General features: G+C 50.7%; 1 protein-coding gene across 6 annotated transcripts in view; it reads right to left on the bottom strand.

Moving 5' to 3' along the window:
- The window catches only part of LOC113812850 (AT-rich interactive domain-containing protein 3C), a 210,754-nt gene that overhangs the window by 15,802 nt on the left and 179,820 nt on the right, over positions 1 to 15,132 (bottom strand). For all 6 annotated transcript variants that reach the window (XM_070118843.1, XM_070118845.1, XM_070118847.1 and 3 more), the window contains one exon: positions 9,559 to 9,742. In XM_070118843.1, the coding sequence (XP_069974944.1) occupies positions 9,559 to 9,742 (184 nt within the window). The remainder of the gene's footprint in view (positions 1 to 9,558; positions 9,743 to 15,132) is intronic.

The following is a 15,132-nucleotide window of genomic DNA, read 5'->3' as shown; positions in this document are numbered from 1 at the left end:
GGGCGCTCAACACCAGTAGCTGCTTGTTGTGATGATGGGCGCTGCGAGCTCACTTGACCACCCCGCTCCGGCCGGCGGCCTCCAGCGCCCACCTCGCTACACCGGCGTGCCCCTCTCACGCCCACCCTGCAGCTGAGGCTTCAACCCACCGCCTGCCGGGAAGCTGCATGCCCTCTCCGAACCTCACTCTCGGAGCAACCCCACCCTCCACCTCTATAGGACTCGCCCCCAACCCATTCACGCAAGCTACCCCCCTCCCCCTCCCCACCCACGCTAGGGGCCGCTCCCTGTGCTCCACGGACGACGTGCAACGCGAGCCTCCGCCACGGACGCCAGATGTCAGCAATTAACATAATTACGCTTTTTATCGTAATAAGTTTGATCCGACCGCAGACTGCCACCCAACTTCCTGTAGCCTCCGGTGTCATTATGGATTCGACAGCGACACCGCCTCGCTCAGCGCTCCTTTATTCACTTTCCTTGTGTTCTTTATCCATCTGTGTTCTTTCTTCATGTTCGTTAGCTCCTTCATTTCCTTTCCTCATGTTCTTCATTCATCTGCGTGTTCTTTCTTCATGTTCGTCATGCTCCTTCATATCCTCTCCTCATGTTATTCACTCGTCTGTGTGTTCTTTCTCAATTTTCGTCAACTCCCATTCACTCTCCTGTTCTTCATACATATACATATTCTTCCTTCATTTTTTCGTCTTGTTTTCCTTCGCTTTCGTCACGTTTTATCTTCCTCCTTTGTCCACCTACTCAAAAAACAGCACTTAACCCATTAATACCCAACACATTTTCACTCTCAAAGGCATTTTTCACCTCATCACTCAACAACACTCGGATTTCATTCTATTTCACAAGCTACGAATCTCGAATCTGCTACGAATCCCGAATCCCAAATCTAGAACCCCATTCGACCCCCGAATCCCAAATTTTGAATCCTTTTCGAGTCATAAACCGAACCCCGGATCCCGAATCCCGAATCCCTTTCGAATCATAAATCGAATCTCGAATCTAGAACCCCATTCGAACCCCGACTCCCGAATCCAGAATCCCTTTCGAATCATAAATCGAATCCCGAATCTAGAACCCCACCCGAGTCATAAACCGAACCCCGAATCCCGAATAAAGAACCCCGTCTCGACTCATAAATCCGGCGCATGAATCCCTGTCAACAAATCTTCCAACTAAATCCTTCTTCCGTAAATCCCTTGTTGAAAGTTACTACCCGGGTAATTTGTACAGTCGACGGACATTTATGCAGGAGAGGGCCGCCGGGGTTCGTAATCCATATATGAAAATGGACATTTATGTAAACATTTTATGGTTCTCCATTTACGCGCGGGTCGGATCTCCGCAACTGCTCTCTCTCTCTCCATTTTTCCTTATTCTTCTTTATCTATTTACTTATTTGTTTGTTTATTTATTCTTTGTTTGCCTGTCTGTCTTTTGCCTCTCTCTCTCTCTCTCTCTCTCTCTTTCTTTCTCTCTCTCTCTCTCTCTCTCTCTCTCTCTCTCTCTCTCTCTCTCTCTCTCTCTCTCTCTCTCTCTCTCTCTCTCTCTCTCTCTGTGTGTGTGTGTGTGTGTGTGTGTGTGTGTGTGTGTGTGTGTGTGTGTGTGTGTGTGTGTGTGTGTGTGTGTGTATCTCGATCATTTTTTCTTTATCTTTTTATTTGTTTCTTCTCTTTTTTTCGTACCTTTGTTGTTGTTATTGTTTTCATCCTCTCCCTCTCCCTCCTTCTCCCTCCCCCCCCCCCTCTTTCTTCTCCCCCCCCCCCCACTCTCTCTCTCTCTCTCCCATTCGCACAATTCGGCGACAGGGAAGTATGCAAATTTGGAGCACACGAGATTCTATCACGGAATCGCATGATGGAGCTGCCCGTTGCGGCTTCCTGTAGAATCGGGAACACCGGTCTGCCGCCGCTCGATAAAACCGCAAAACCGCAACAGGTGGCTGGATATAATGATTGCATTATAATAAAAAAAGAAACATGGTAAAAAAAAAGAGTGTAATTTGATTATATCATCAAAGGGAACCGTTGGCACCTGCCGCTCTCGCTCGCTTACTATCTGTAGTTCTGTCTATCTCTTTCTCTCTCTCTGTGTGCGTCTGTTTCTTTCTCTACCTCTGTCTCACTTTCTGTCTCTGTGTCTCTCTCTCTTTCTCTGTCTGTCTGTCTGTCTCTTTCTCTCTCTCTCTCTGTCTGTCTCTCTCTCTCTCTCTCTCTTTCTCTTTCTCTTTCTCTTTCTCTTTCTCTTTCTCTTTCTCTTTCTCTTTCTCTTTCTTTTTTCTTTCTCTTCTCTCTCTTCTCTCTCTCTATCTCTCTCTCTCTCTCTCTCTGTCTCTGTGTCTCTCTCTCTTTCTCTGTCTGTCTGTCTGTCTCTTTCTCTCTCTCTCTCTGTCTGTCTCTCTCTCTTTAATAACACGTGTTATGATGATGGCGTGTGATAAGGTTTTTTATATAACAATCATCATTCCCATCCCCTTATCCTTAATTTCCTTTATCAGTCCCATCCCTTCACCCTGAATTCCCTATATCCTAAATTCCCTTCCCCATTCCCATCCTCTTCATCCTAGATTCCCATCATCCTCGAGGCGGGCAAAGGGAAGGGGAAAGGAGGGGGGAAGGGGGGGGGGGTCGTCCGAGATCCCATCACTTAGGGCATACTTAACACGCCTTCCTATATAAGGGCTGCAAGGGTTAGGGACCTCATGTAAATTTTACGAGACTCCCCGCGCCAAATTCATCTTCGCCCTGACGAAAATTTGGGGAACTTATCGATTGTTTTGGGCCCCTCTCCCCCTCCCTCTCTTTCCCTTTCTCTTTCTTCTCTCTCTCTCCCTTTCTTCTCTCTCTCCCTTTCTTCTCTCTCTCTCTCCCTTTCTTCTCGCTCTCTCCTTCTTCTCTCTCTCTTTCTTCTCTCTCTCTTTCTTCTCTCTCTCTCTCCCTTTCTTCTCTCTCTCTCTCTCCCTTCCTTCTCTCTCTCTCTCTCCCTTTCTGCTCTCTCTCTCTCCCTTTCTTTCTCTCTCTCTCTCTCTCTCTCTCTCTCTCTCTCTCTCTCTCTCTCTCTCTCTCTCTCTCTCTCTCTCTCTCTCTCTCTCTCTCTCTCTCTCTCTCTCCCCACCTTTCACCCCTCCTCCTTCCCAAACTTTCCCTGCTTCTTTCTTTCTTTTCTTTCTCTCCTCTTCCCTTTTCTTCCTTCTCCTTTCCTCTATTTCCCTTCCCTTCTCTCCATTTCCTTCCTCCACTTCCTCCAGATCTGAGAAGGGGGGGGGGGGTGAGAGACGATGACCCCCCCCCCCCCCCGTCCCCGCCCGCACGCCCGCTGGCTCTTGCCGCCCCTCCGCCCGACCGCACGCCCGCCGCTCCCGCAACCGCACCCGGCACTCCGCGTCCGCTTAATCGAGCGAAAGTTATCGCCGCAATCACGCCCGTCCGCGTCGCGTGCGTCCGCCGCAATCGAAACGGTCGGAGGCGCAGCAGAAGGGCCGAGAAAGTCGCGCGGCCGTCGGCTCCGGGCGGGGGCGGGGCTGACGTCGGGCGCCCCATTAATATCTCTGCGAACCTAATGGGCAGCCCGCGCGCGCCCGGCCCGCTCGCTCTCCCGTCCAGCCCATCGCGCCCACCGCCCTCGCTTAGGTCTCTTGATAAACGCCCACACGAAGCCCTCTATGGGGTCTATTTAGGTCTATTGGCAATTTTTTCGACTTCGACATATCTGTCTATTAGACCTTTTTTTCACTTGAGCGTGTGTGTATATAAGGTCTACAGGATATGTACTTTGCTCTAACTCTTTACTCTATTAGCTCTATTATTTATATACATAAATATATACATATTCTCTTTCTTTTCCTTTAACATGGTTATTAGATTTTCATACAAATATCTTTTAAGAAGTTATTAACTAGGAAAAAAAGAAGAAGAAAAAAAATCGCAAATACACAACCAGCCGACGTCACTCCGCAAAAACAGCGACGGAGCGGATCGGGTCGGCGTCCCACCACGACCTCCGGCTCATCGCTCAACTTCCGAGGGAAAAGCGGATGGAATTATCGCCGAACCTTAACGAAGACGACCACTTCTCCATCCACACGGGAGGGGGCCGCTTCCACCGCCACGTCACGAGGCGCTTTCAGTCTCCCGCTCCGGGTTTTTCTCTTTCTCATTCTCATTCTTTCTCTCTTTCTCTCTCTCTCTTTCTCTTTCTCTCTCTCTCTCTTTCTCTTTCTCTCTCTCTCTCTCGTCTTTTTTCTGGATTTTTCTTTCTTTCTTTGTCGCTAACTTGCTCTGTCTCGCGCGAACTCTCTCTCTCTCCTTCCCTTCCTCCTTCCCTCCCTCCCTCTCTCCCTCTCCCTCCTTCTCTTTTCCCTCTCTCTCTTCTACCTTTTCGCCTGTCTCTCCTCTCCTTCCCTCCCCCTGATCCCTCCCCTCCCCTCCCCCTGCATCGGCCGCGGTAATGGCTGGGCAAAACGTCGATGCTTGGGTGTGCGACCTGGGCTGGGGAGAGCCTCTAAGAGATAAATCTATTTAGCTACTCTTCTGCGTTTTCTGTTTTTCGTTATGTTATTCTATTTTTTTCTCTCTCCCTCTTATTTTCTCTTTTTTTTCTCTCTCCACTCTTTGTCTACTCTTTCTCTCACTCATTCCTTCTCTTTATCTCACTCATCCCCCCCCTTTCTTTGTATCTTCCTCTCTCTCCTCCTCCTCCTCCTCCTCCTACTTTCTCCTACCCCATCCACCCTTCCTCCTCCCCTCTTTCTCTTCCCCTTTCCCCCCATCCACCTTCCTCCTCCCCTCTTTCTCTTCCCCCTTTCCCCCATTCTTCCCCCCAACACCAAACAAAAGCCAGAAAAAGACAGCATATCGAACACCCGCGCACAGATGATAAAACGATATCGCCCACCCCCCTCCCGCCCCTCCCCCCCCCCTCCCCCAAATCACCCCAGGCCGCAGGTGCGACGAGGCGGCTGCGGCGATCATATCCCCTGATAACAGGACGTAACGGGGCAAACTGCATCCCTTATAATAACGGGGTTGTTGACGTTTTATCCGCGACGTTTACCTTATAAGAGGAGTTTATGCGAGTGGTTCTATGCTAATGTATTTATGGATGTTATCGATATCTGATTTCATTTTTTTTTATCTTTTATTTTTTTATTTTCTTATTATTGTTTTTTTTTTTTTTTTTTTTGGGGGGGGGGGGCTGGGCGGTAGATGGATAAAGGTGTTTGGCGACCTCTATTTTTTTTTTACGTGATACCGGAAGCTTAACAATCGCAAGCTGCAGAACCGGAATTCGTAGAAGCTTATGCCGTAGAACCTTATGCCGTAGAACCTTATGCCGTAGAACCTTATGCCATAGAACCATGAGCCGTAGAACCATTAGCCATAGAACCATAAACCGTTGATCCTTATGCCGTAGAACCATGCAGACGCCTACAACATCTCCATCCGGAACTGTCCGAAGCTCTACGAAAGCAAAAAGGCTCTATCGGTTCTCCGCTAATCATCGGCGCTCTGCACGGCGTCGGTGTGGGTCCTGTCCTGCCTCCCCCACCCCACTCCCACCCCCCTACCCATCCTGCACGGCGATACGAGCAGGAAAATCCGATACGGCGTTAAGGGAGAGCGCCCGGGGAGATGGCACGAGTGGGAGGGAGGGAGGGAGGGGCGGGGGTAGCGGCGAAGAAGGGGAGGGGGAGCAGGCGATGGAGGGAGGGGGAGAGGGCAATGGAGGGAGGGGGAGAGGGCAATGGAGGGGGGGGGAGAGGGCAATGGAGGGAGGAGGAAGGGGGCGATGGAGGGAGGGGAAGGGGGTGATGGAGGGAGGGAGAAGGGGGTGATGGAGGGAGGGGAAGGGGGCGATGGAGGGAGGGGGAGGGGGCGATGGAGGGAGGGGGAGGGGGCAGCGGCGACTGATGGAGAGGCGAGCAGTGTAATTTTCAAGCTGAGGGGTCAGCCGGGAGAGCAGGTGCTACACTTCCCAGGCAAAGAGCGGCTCCCCCCTTCTTCCTTGACCTCCCCCTCATCTCCCTGACTTTCCCCCCTTTCCCTCCCTCTCTCCTCGACTTTATCCCTCTTCCTCCCCTCCCCCTCTCGATCTTCCACTACTCTTACTCTCTCTCTCTTCTACCTTTACCCCTCCCTCCGTCCCTTCGCTTCCCTCTCTTCCTTTCCCCCTTACCTCTCCTCTCAATTCCCTCCTTCTCGCTTCCTCTCCTCTACCTCTCTCCCTCCCCCTCGTTTCACTTCGACCCTCCCCCTGCTGCTCTCACCCGGGGGAGATAAATCCTTCGCTGATTCACCACCGGGGAAATCCATCTTGCTCTCCGTTACACTTCTCGGGAAACGAAATAGTCCCTTCTTGCAGTCTTAAAGATACCTCTCTCTGCCCATCGCTTCCGCTTTCCCCAGCTTCCCTCCCTCCCTCCCTCCCTCCCTCCCATTCTCTCTCTCTCTCTCTCTCTCTCTCTCTCTCTCTCTCTCTCTCTCTCTCTCTCTCTTTCTCTCTCTTTCTCTCTCTCTATTTCTCTCTTTCTCTTTTTCTCTCTTTCTCTCTTTTCTCTCTCTCTTTCTCTCTTTCTTTCTTTCTCTCTTTTCTCTCTTTTCTCTCTTTTTCTCTTTTTTTCTCTTTTTCTTTCTCTTTTTCTCTCTCTTTCTCCCATTTTCTCCCATTTTCTCCCTTTTTCTCCTTTTTCTCCCTTTCTCTCTCTCTCTCTCTCTCTCTGCCCTCCTCACTTACCTCCTCCTCTTTTGTCTTCTTTGCCTTCTCCAGCTTCTTCCTCGCCCCTTTCTCTGCCCTCCCCGCTCCCCCCTTCCCCTCTTTGTCTTCCTCACCTCTCCCCCTCAGACCCACCTCCCACCGCCCCCCCCCTCTCCCCCTCGCACCCCCACGCTCCTCCTTCCCTCCCGCTGTTATCTTCGCCATGAACCGAGATCAGGTGAAAGGCACCGCCCCCGCCGCCTCATCATTAATGCACAGGTCAATTCTGGGCGGATGGGCGCCCGTGGGAAAAGCGCGCGAGGTCCCGCATCATTCACGCCCGCCCAACCCCTCGTGTGGGCGCCATCCTCGCCCAATTCTCTCCTTACGCCCCTCCCCCAATTACAATATGGCGGCCGCCCCCATAAATACGTAAGCAGCAGATGCCACTCTAACGGATGGCATTGCTTGGCGCTCCCGGGTGAGGGGGGGGGGGAGAGGGAACGGGGAGGGAAATAAGGAGGGACAGAGGTAAAGAGGGGGAGGTAGAGATGGAAGAGTTGGAGAAAGAAACTGAAAAAGAGAGAGAGAGAGCAAGGAAGAAAGAGAGAGTGGGGAACATACTGGTTCTACAAGCTAATTTCCCCTATCCTAAGCGTCGTTTCCTTACACAAGGACATCCCATTCCTCAGCAACTCGATATTCAAGATCAATTTTTCCCTATAAGCATCTGAATATATGTAAAAATTAAGCCCGAAAAACAAAATAGTAAGATACCAAAAAAGTATATCCAACCCTACGAACTTTCCATAATACTAATACCAATCCTAATAATAATAATAACAGGTAACAGCTGAGAGCTTCCGTGTCAAATCCTCGCCAAAATTGCCCTGGATGGTGTTATTACGGTCCATCAAGAGCTTTTCTTTGGTATAAAGCCGACTCACGCAATACTTTCGGTGCGCGATCCACAGCTGACAGACGAGCCAAGCGCCAGGAGGCACGACCCACGAGAGCCAACGACCTACGACCTACGACCCACGACACTCAACGACTTAAGATCTTAGAGCTACAACGACGTAAAAGCTACGACCCAGCGAGCCACGACCTATGACCTAAGACCCACGAGACCCAGCGAGCCACGACCTAAGACCCACGAGACCCAGCGAGCCACGACCTAAGACCCACGAGACCCAGCGAGCCACGACCTAAGACCCACGAGACCCAGCGAGCCACGACCTAAGACCCACGAGACCCAGCGAGCCACGACCTATGACCTATGACCTACGACACACGAGACCCAACGACCTGAGAAACACCGTAGTGCCCTGACCAGAAAGTAGGGAAAAGGGGGGGAAGGGAGGGGGGATGGCGTGTGGTGAGGCAATCGCACAAATAATGACGGACATACACGGGGTTATCGGGTCGACACACTCCGCCATCTCGCCAAAACCACCCTTTTTGACGACCCCCTTGACTATCAACGCCTCTTATATATACATGATTTCATTCTTTAGTCCCGTCTGCTTCTTTGTCTTAGTTGGTCTCTATGCAAGTACGCATTATATATGTCTATGTGTATGCCTATATGTCTGTCTCTGTCTGGTTTCTGTCTGTCTGTCTGCCTTGTCGATCTTTTTTTCTCCATCTATGTCTGTTTTACCTCCCTGTCTCCCTGTTTGTCTTGCCTATCTGTCTGTCTGTCTCTTCTATCTGTCTTCTACATCTATGTCTGTTTTGTCTCCCTGTCTGTCTTGTCTATCTGTCTGTCCGACGCACGCGGAATTGGAACGAATACGACCCACGCAAAATCACGTCGCGAATCGCCCTCGCAAATCACCCGAAAAGAAGCTCAGGCAATTCCCGCGGCCCTTCAGCGAAATAAAGCGGACCTCTTCCCATATATTTCGCGAATTTCTTTGAGTCATTATCGCATTATTACGCTCTCTAACCCGCTCCTCGACGCCCGCACGGAAGGCTTTCACACAACCGAGGTGTCCTGGATACGTCGAGACTTACGCAATTACGGAGGCGTGTGCGGTGTGTTTCGGGCTGAATGTTGTCGTGGAATAAATAACCGGGTTTTATGTTCCTCCTTTTAGACTGACGTATATGTTGATTATGACTGGGATTTAAAGGGGTTTTTGGTTTCTGTGTTGAGACTATCCCGTCATGAGGTAGATTTCCGGTAAAATCTGGACAGGGATTTAAGGGGGTTTTCGGTTTCTGCGTTGAAACTACCACATTATTGAGCATAATCCATATCGGGGAATAATGTTTTTTTTATACTCCTATGTTGGGAGTGTCTTCAGGGAATAGTATAGTTTTCTGTTCTTATGTTGACTCTACCGCATATGAAGTACGTTTCCAGGATAATGTTGTCAGGTTCCTATGTTGACAATAACACACACACAAGGTATATACCCAACAAGGGGTTAACGGACAAGTACCATACGAACACATCATTCAAAGTGCTTATAACAAAGTACAACAGAATAACTCTACAGCGATTCGTGAAGAACATGAAATGAGGAAAGCGTTCAGAAGGAGAGGCAATTACTGAGGGCGATGACGCAATGGAATCAGGAAATGAGGACCGGGAATGTGAGGCAGGCATTCCAACCGGCAAGGCACTTACTGTGTTCTGGACGTGAGGGGATACGTTGGAGCGTTTTTGGAATGTGAAATGGAGGAAGGGGGTAATGAATATAAGGATGTGAAACACGGGAATAAGGACGGGAAAGAACATGCCAGAGGAGGGGCACTTCCTACGTCCTGAGCGTGAAGGAGTAAGCCTACTGGAACAGACATGGAATAAGGAGATAAAAAAGGAAATAATGAAACACTCACTGCGTCCTGAGCGTGAAGGCGGCGCTGGTGATGGACGAGGGCAGCTTGAGGCCCTTGATGATCTCCTGCCACAGCTTCTTGTTGATGACGTCGACGAGGCCGCCGCGCGCCACCACCAGGTTGTACAGCTCGTACAGGTCCAGGACCTGCTTGGCCATGATGGGCAGGCGGTTGATGGGCGTCCCTGCGGGGGAGACGGGCGGTTAGGGCTCCTTCGGGAGGCTTCACATGGGAGGCCGCGATCGGGCGGCGCCGTGCACGTCCTCCGCGATCACCCCCATCCCCCCGGTAGTTCCTTCTCTCCCTCCCTCCTCCCTCCTCCCCTCAGCTCCCTCCCTCCTTCCCTTTCTCGGATGCCCTCCCCCCTCCCTCCCCCCATCTCACCCCCTCCCCTCAGCCTCCGAGACAGAACCAGACAGCGGAGGCAGTAATTACATCCCGGCGGTGCCAGCTCGCGCAAGTTCCCCCGCGTGGCACCGGTGACGAATGGCGCGCCGGCGATGGCTGGGCGCCGCGGTTATTAATGACGGGAGCAACAATTAGCGCCAGTGCCAATACGCAGCAGCGGAGGCACGGCCGCTGATGCTGTTGTCTGCGGCGCTGGAAGGAAGGGAGCGGACTCGAGAGAACCACAGCTGAGGAACTTAATAATAATAATAATATATATATATATATATATATATATATATATATATATATATATATATATATAATAAAATAAAAATAAGTAAATAAATAAAACGCCATTTTTGCTATAGCTAACATGAACTCAGAATGAACTCTGCTGAGGCATTAGATTTAAAAAAAAAACGCCATTATTGCAAAAACAAACATACGTAAAGAATGACTACTACAGAGAGAGAAAAAAAACAAGCCGCCATTTTTGCCATAGCCGACCTCCGTTGGGAATTACTACCGCTCAGAAACTAAATAAAAAAGTTGCCATTTTTTTGCCATAGCCGATGCGAGAATGAACAATGCTGAGGAACTCAATTTTTAAAAATGGACATCTTTGCCACAGCTGACGAGAGTAAAGAATAACTGCTGCTGAGGAACAGGATAGAATGAAAATACATTCCAGTTTTGCCGCAGCCAACGAGAGGTGGGAAGAGAAGAGAAAAGAGGAGAGTACAGTAGAGAAGAGAAGAGAGAAGTAGAGTACAGAAGAGAAGAAGAGAGTAGAGCAGAGAAAAGTAGAAGAGTAGAGCCCAGAGCCAGACAAGGGACCGAGAGGAGGCCGACGCGACACAATATCAGCCACGGACAGTCAGTCAAGGCGAAAGGGAGGCACGCGTGATTAATGCCAAGGGCCTAGCACATCACCCCCTCCCCTCCCGCCTTCGTGTTATTAGCTGCCACGTGCCGGCAACCACCACGTGCGGGTCTCGAACGCTGGAAGAAAAAACGCCACTCATTCTTGGTCACTTTTTTCAGTGTCCATTTTTTTTTCTTTTTTTCCTTATTGGCATTGGGCTTCCTTCATATCGCGAAAGAGAGGGAGCAAAAAAGTAGGAAAGGAGAAAGGTTATTTTGTTCCTTTTTGTTTTCCTTGTAGCACCGAGGGGGAAAACACATTTCCCACTCGGTTAAGTACATCGACGATATATCTGAATAATAACAAGGTGATCTATCGGTCTCTATCACGCTATGACACTCAGTCTCCCCCCCCCCCCCTTCCCCTGATCCCTCCTTGGTAGGAACCCCTTCGCCGGTGCCCGCTCTTCGGGACAAATAGACTACAGCATGCAACCACCCTTGCCCATCCTCCCTTCAGTCTCCCCTTCCTCCCTTCATCCTTCCCCTCCCCCTCCTTACCGTTCACCTTCCTCCTCTTCCCTTCCCTTCATTCTTCCCCTCCCCTTCCCTTCCCTTCACCACCCTCCTCCTCCCTTCACCCTCTCCCCTTCCTTCATCCTTCCCCTCCCCCTCCCTTCCCTTCACACTTTCCCCTTCCCCTTCCTCTTCCTCCTCCCCCCTCCACGTCATACACATGCAATGAATGACACGCTTGCCAGCTCCTCCAATGGCGGGCGTCGGGAAGGGCCATCTTATTGCACATTTCTCATTGTTTATTTCGACTCCGGTTCACCTTCAGATGATCGAACCCGAGGCGAACCAACGGCTTCGAACACCCCCAAGTCTTTCAAAGAGAAAAGAAAAAAAAAGAAAAGAAAAACACACGAGAGAGAAAGAAAAAAGGAAAAGAGAGAGGGAGAGAGAGAGACAGAAAAAATATAAATTGCCCTATTAACAAGGCTATCAAATTATTGTGTACATGCGAGTGTAATAGGATCCGTTATTCAAAATGCTTCGTCCGGGCGGGGGCTTCGAGCGCGGGCGGAACTGAGCGAAACTTTGCAGGAAGAAGCGCGACGGTCGGAGGAAAGACCCCGTCCCCGTCCGTCGGTTCTTGCCGCTTTCAACACGGAATATTTCTATGACTTAGATGTGTAATTATCGGCCGCAGCGTCTCCCCCCCCCCCCTCCTGCCTACAGTCCGCACCGCAGCTCGCAACTGCGGATCGGCATGAAACTGGACGCAGCGCAGCCCCCACGCCGCTGTTCGGGGAAGTTCACACGCGGGACAAAGGACTGAAGTCAAGGCAGCAATCCGCACGGCTGGATACGGAACAGCGGAGCGAGTGGAAGACAGAAGGTCCTCTCCCTCTGGGGGATCTAACTGACACAAATCAGAGCGATTTTATGAGCTGTTCTCCTATATCTGGAGATTTCGTTGATCGTAACAAGAGAAATGGATACACTATGAATATCTAATTGACAATAATGCCGACATATAAATAAGACCCAATGGCAGGGCCCCAATTTCGTCCGCCAAAGGCATCCTCCCATTTCGCGCCGCAGACACCCTCGGGATCGAGGCTGCCGACGGCGGAGCGCACGCGCCACGGGAGCGGCGGCGGCGGCCCGGGGTAATGATAGCGTGTTATCGCGGGCGGCACGAGGCGGCGCGCGATAATTGAGTATCGTGGGCGTCCCGGCCATCGTGGCGGCCCTGACGAGGCGACTTTACGCGGGATCCATCACCGCGCCCCGCCCACGCCCGCCCACACCCGCCCTCCGCACGCCCTCACCCACACATTACCTCCTCCTCCTCTTCAAACAATCCGAGGCCGGCCGCCCGACTCCCGCATTACCTCATTAATTATCCGGAATTAAACTTCGGGCCGCAGACAACACCTGTAATTTGGTGATATCGGGAGGGCGGAGGACGCGATACCCCCGGGGGATGGGGGGGAAGGGGAAGGAGGAAGGAAGGAAAAGGAGGAAAAGAGGAGAGGTGAGAAGAGAAATGAGGAAAGGAGAAGAGAGGAGATAGAGATAGAGGAAGGAAAGGGAGGACAAAGATAGAGAAGGAAAAGGAAAAGTAAGAGAAAAACGAAGACGAAAAAAGGATGGGAAGAAAGGAGAGAAAAGGGGAAAAGAAAAGATAAGTAACAAGGAAGAGAAAAGGAACTAAGACACTCAGAATTGGTGATGTATAAACAAAGAAGATAAAACAAAGGACCTCATACTTAACCACGAAAGAAACAAAGAAGAAAGCGATAGAAAGTCAAGACACGAAGGAAGAGGAAGCAAAGAAAGCGAGAAAAAATTACAGGCCTAGGTGCGCCCAGGTCCAGACGCCATTATTATCCAGCAACTGACAGAACGGAGGACCATCAAGGCTGATAAATCTTCGTCATTCTCTGTACGTGGAAGTCCGTGTACGTGTCCGGGTGTTTATCCGTGTCTGTGTACATATCTACGTCTGTGTCCGAGATCTTGTCCCTGTACGTGTGCGCGGCCCCTGTCCAGTCTAGTCCCCGTCTAAGCGTCCGTGTCCATTCAAGTACCCTTTTGGGCGTCCGTGTCCATTCAAGTACCCTTTTGGGCGTCCGTGTCCATTCAAGTACCCTTTTGGGCGTCCGTGTCCATTCAAGTACCCTTTTGGGCGTCCGTGTCCGCGTGCTCACCCCGCCCCCGTCCCCAAGGCGTCCCCAGCCATCGATCAGTCGGCGCGCACATTCCCCCGGGCGGCGGGGAAGCGTCCGGACATGCAGGTCGTCAGGTGGCGTCGCCGGCCACAGGCGCTACCGATTGCCATTAGCAGCGAGTAAACAACGTACCTGCAGGTAATTTATGTAAATGGACAACATATTGCACATCGGGCGACCATTTCCTGGCTGTGCGTGCGTGCAACAGGACTAACTGTGATGCAACGCCGTCCGCCATTCCACGCTTATCCTCCCTTCGAGAAGCTAATCACATTATCCCCTCTTTGGCTTCGCGAATTTTGAAAATATCCTCGTCCTCCTCCTGCGATTCCCCGAGACTGTCTCTTCCTCCGGCAGATCTCCAACGCGCTCTCGCCCTCCCGCAAGGCTCCCGAACAACCTCATCCTCCTGCAGGCTTTCTTCATCGCATCCGCCCTTCCTGGAGGAGGAGGAGGAGAAGGAAAAGGAAGTGGTGGAGGAGGAGGAAGAAGAAGAAGATGATGAAGAAGAAGAAGAGAGGGACGACGCCGATGATGATGATAAAGAGGTCTTTCCCCTGCAGGAGGCCAACCCCGGAAGCGGCTCCTTCCCCTCCGGAGGTCCTCTCGGCTCCGGGACTCCTTCTCCACCTCCCAGCGGACCGCGAGGCCCCCGGGAGCGCTCGGCGGCGATCGAGCGAGGCCTCATCAAACCGCAAGGAATGTTAAAGACGGCGGCGCGGCAGCCTCGCCATCGATCTCTCCCGCCGCGACGGAGCCCAATCCGGCACCGCTCAAGGTCCTCGTAACTGGGTTAGACATCTTTCGTTTCATTCACTCCTATATCCTCGCTTTTTCATCATTTATCTCTTTTTAAGTATAAAAGCCTAAAAGCGTGAGAATAATATTAGATTATGTAGTTATTTCAGGACTATTTTCCACCGTTATGCGGTAACACGCCCTTCAAAACAATGACTTTGCCCACACCCGTCCAGAACAAAAGAACATCAGTCAACATCCTTTCTCGATATATTATTTTCTAGAATAATTCATTTCTTCCCTAAAAAAATAAAAATAAACAAATAAACAATAAAAATACATTAATAATAATAATAATGATAATAATAATAATAATAATAATAATAATAATAATAATAATAATGAAAAATCGCAATTCATTCCCGTCAAAGATAGCATCTGTTGCTATGTTCACTGATAACGAGGACGAGGGAACAGGTGCGTCCCGGCACAGGTGTTCCCGGCCCGCGATAGCTTATCGCAAGTGCAACGCTCTCAGGGTAGTAGGGCAAACAGGACGATAAGGGGGGAGGAGGAGGAGGAGGAGGAAGAAGAATAAAATAACGGAGGAGGAGGAGGAGGAGGAAAATGATAACGGAGGAGGAGGAGGAAAATGAAAACGGAAGAGGAGGAGGAAAATGATAACGGAGGAGGAGGAGGAGAAGGAGGATGAAGAAGATAACGGAGGAGGAGGAGGAGGAGGAAGAGGAAGAGAAGATGAAAAAGAGGAAGAAGAAGAAGAGAACGAGGAAGAGGTACTAATCTCGGCTATAAAGTCCTCGTGGGGCTTCCGGGCCGATTC

This window comes from Penaeus vannamei, chromosome 43 (assembly GCF_042767895.1).
Source record: "Penaeus vannamei isolate JL-2024 chromosome 43, ASM4276789v1, whole genome shotgun sequence".
Taxonomy (NCBI): Eukaryota; Metazoa; Arthropoda; class Malacostraca; order Decapoda; family Penaeidae; genus Penaeus; species Penaeus vannamei.
The sequence above is the reverse complement of the archived record's forward strand: the minus strand, read 5'-3'. Positions and strand labels throughout refer to the sequence as shown.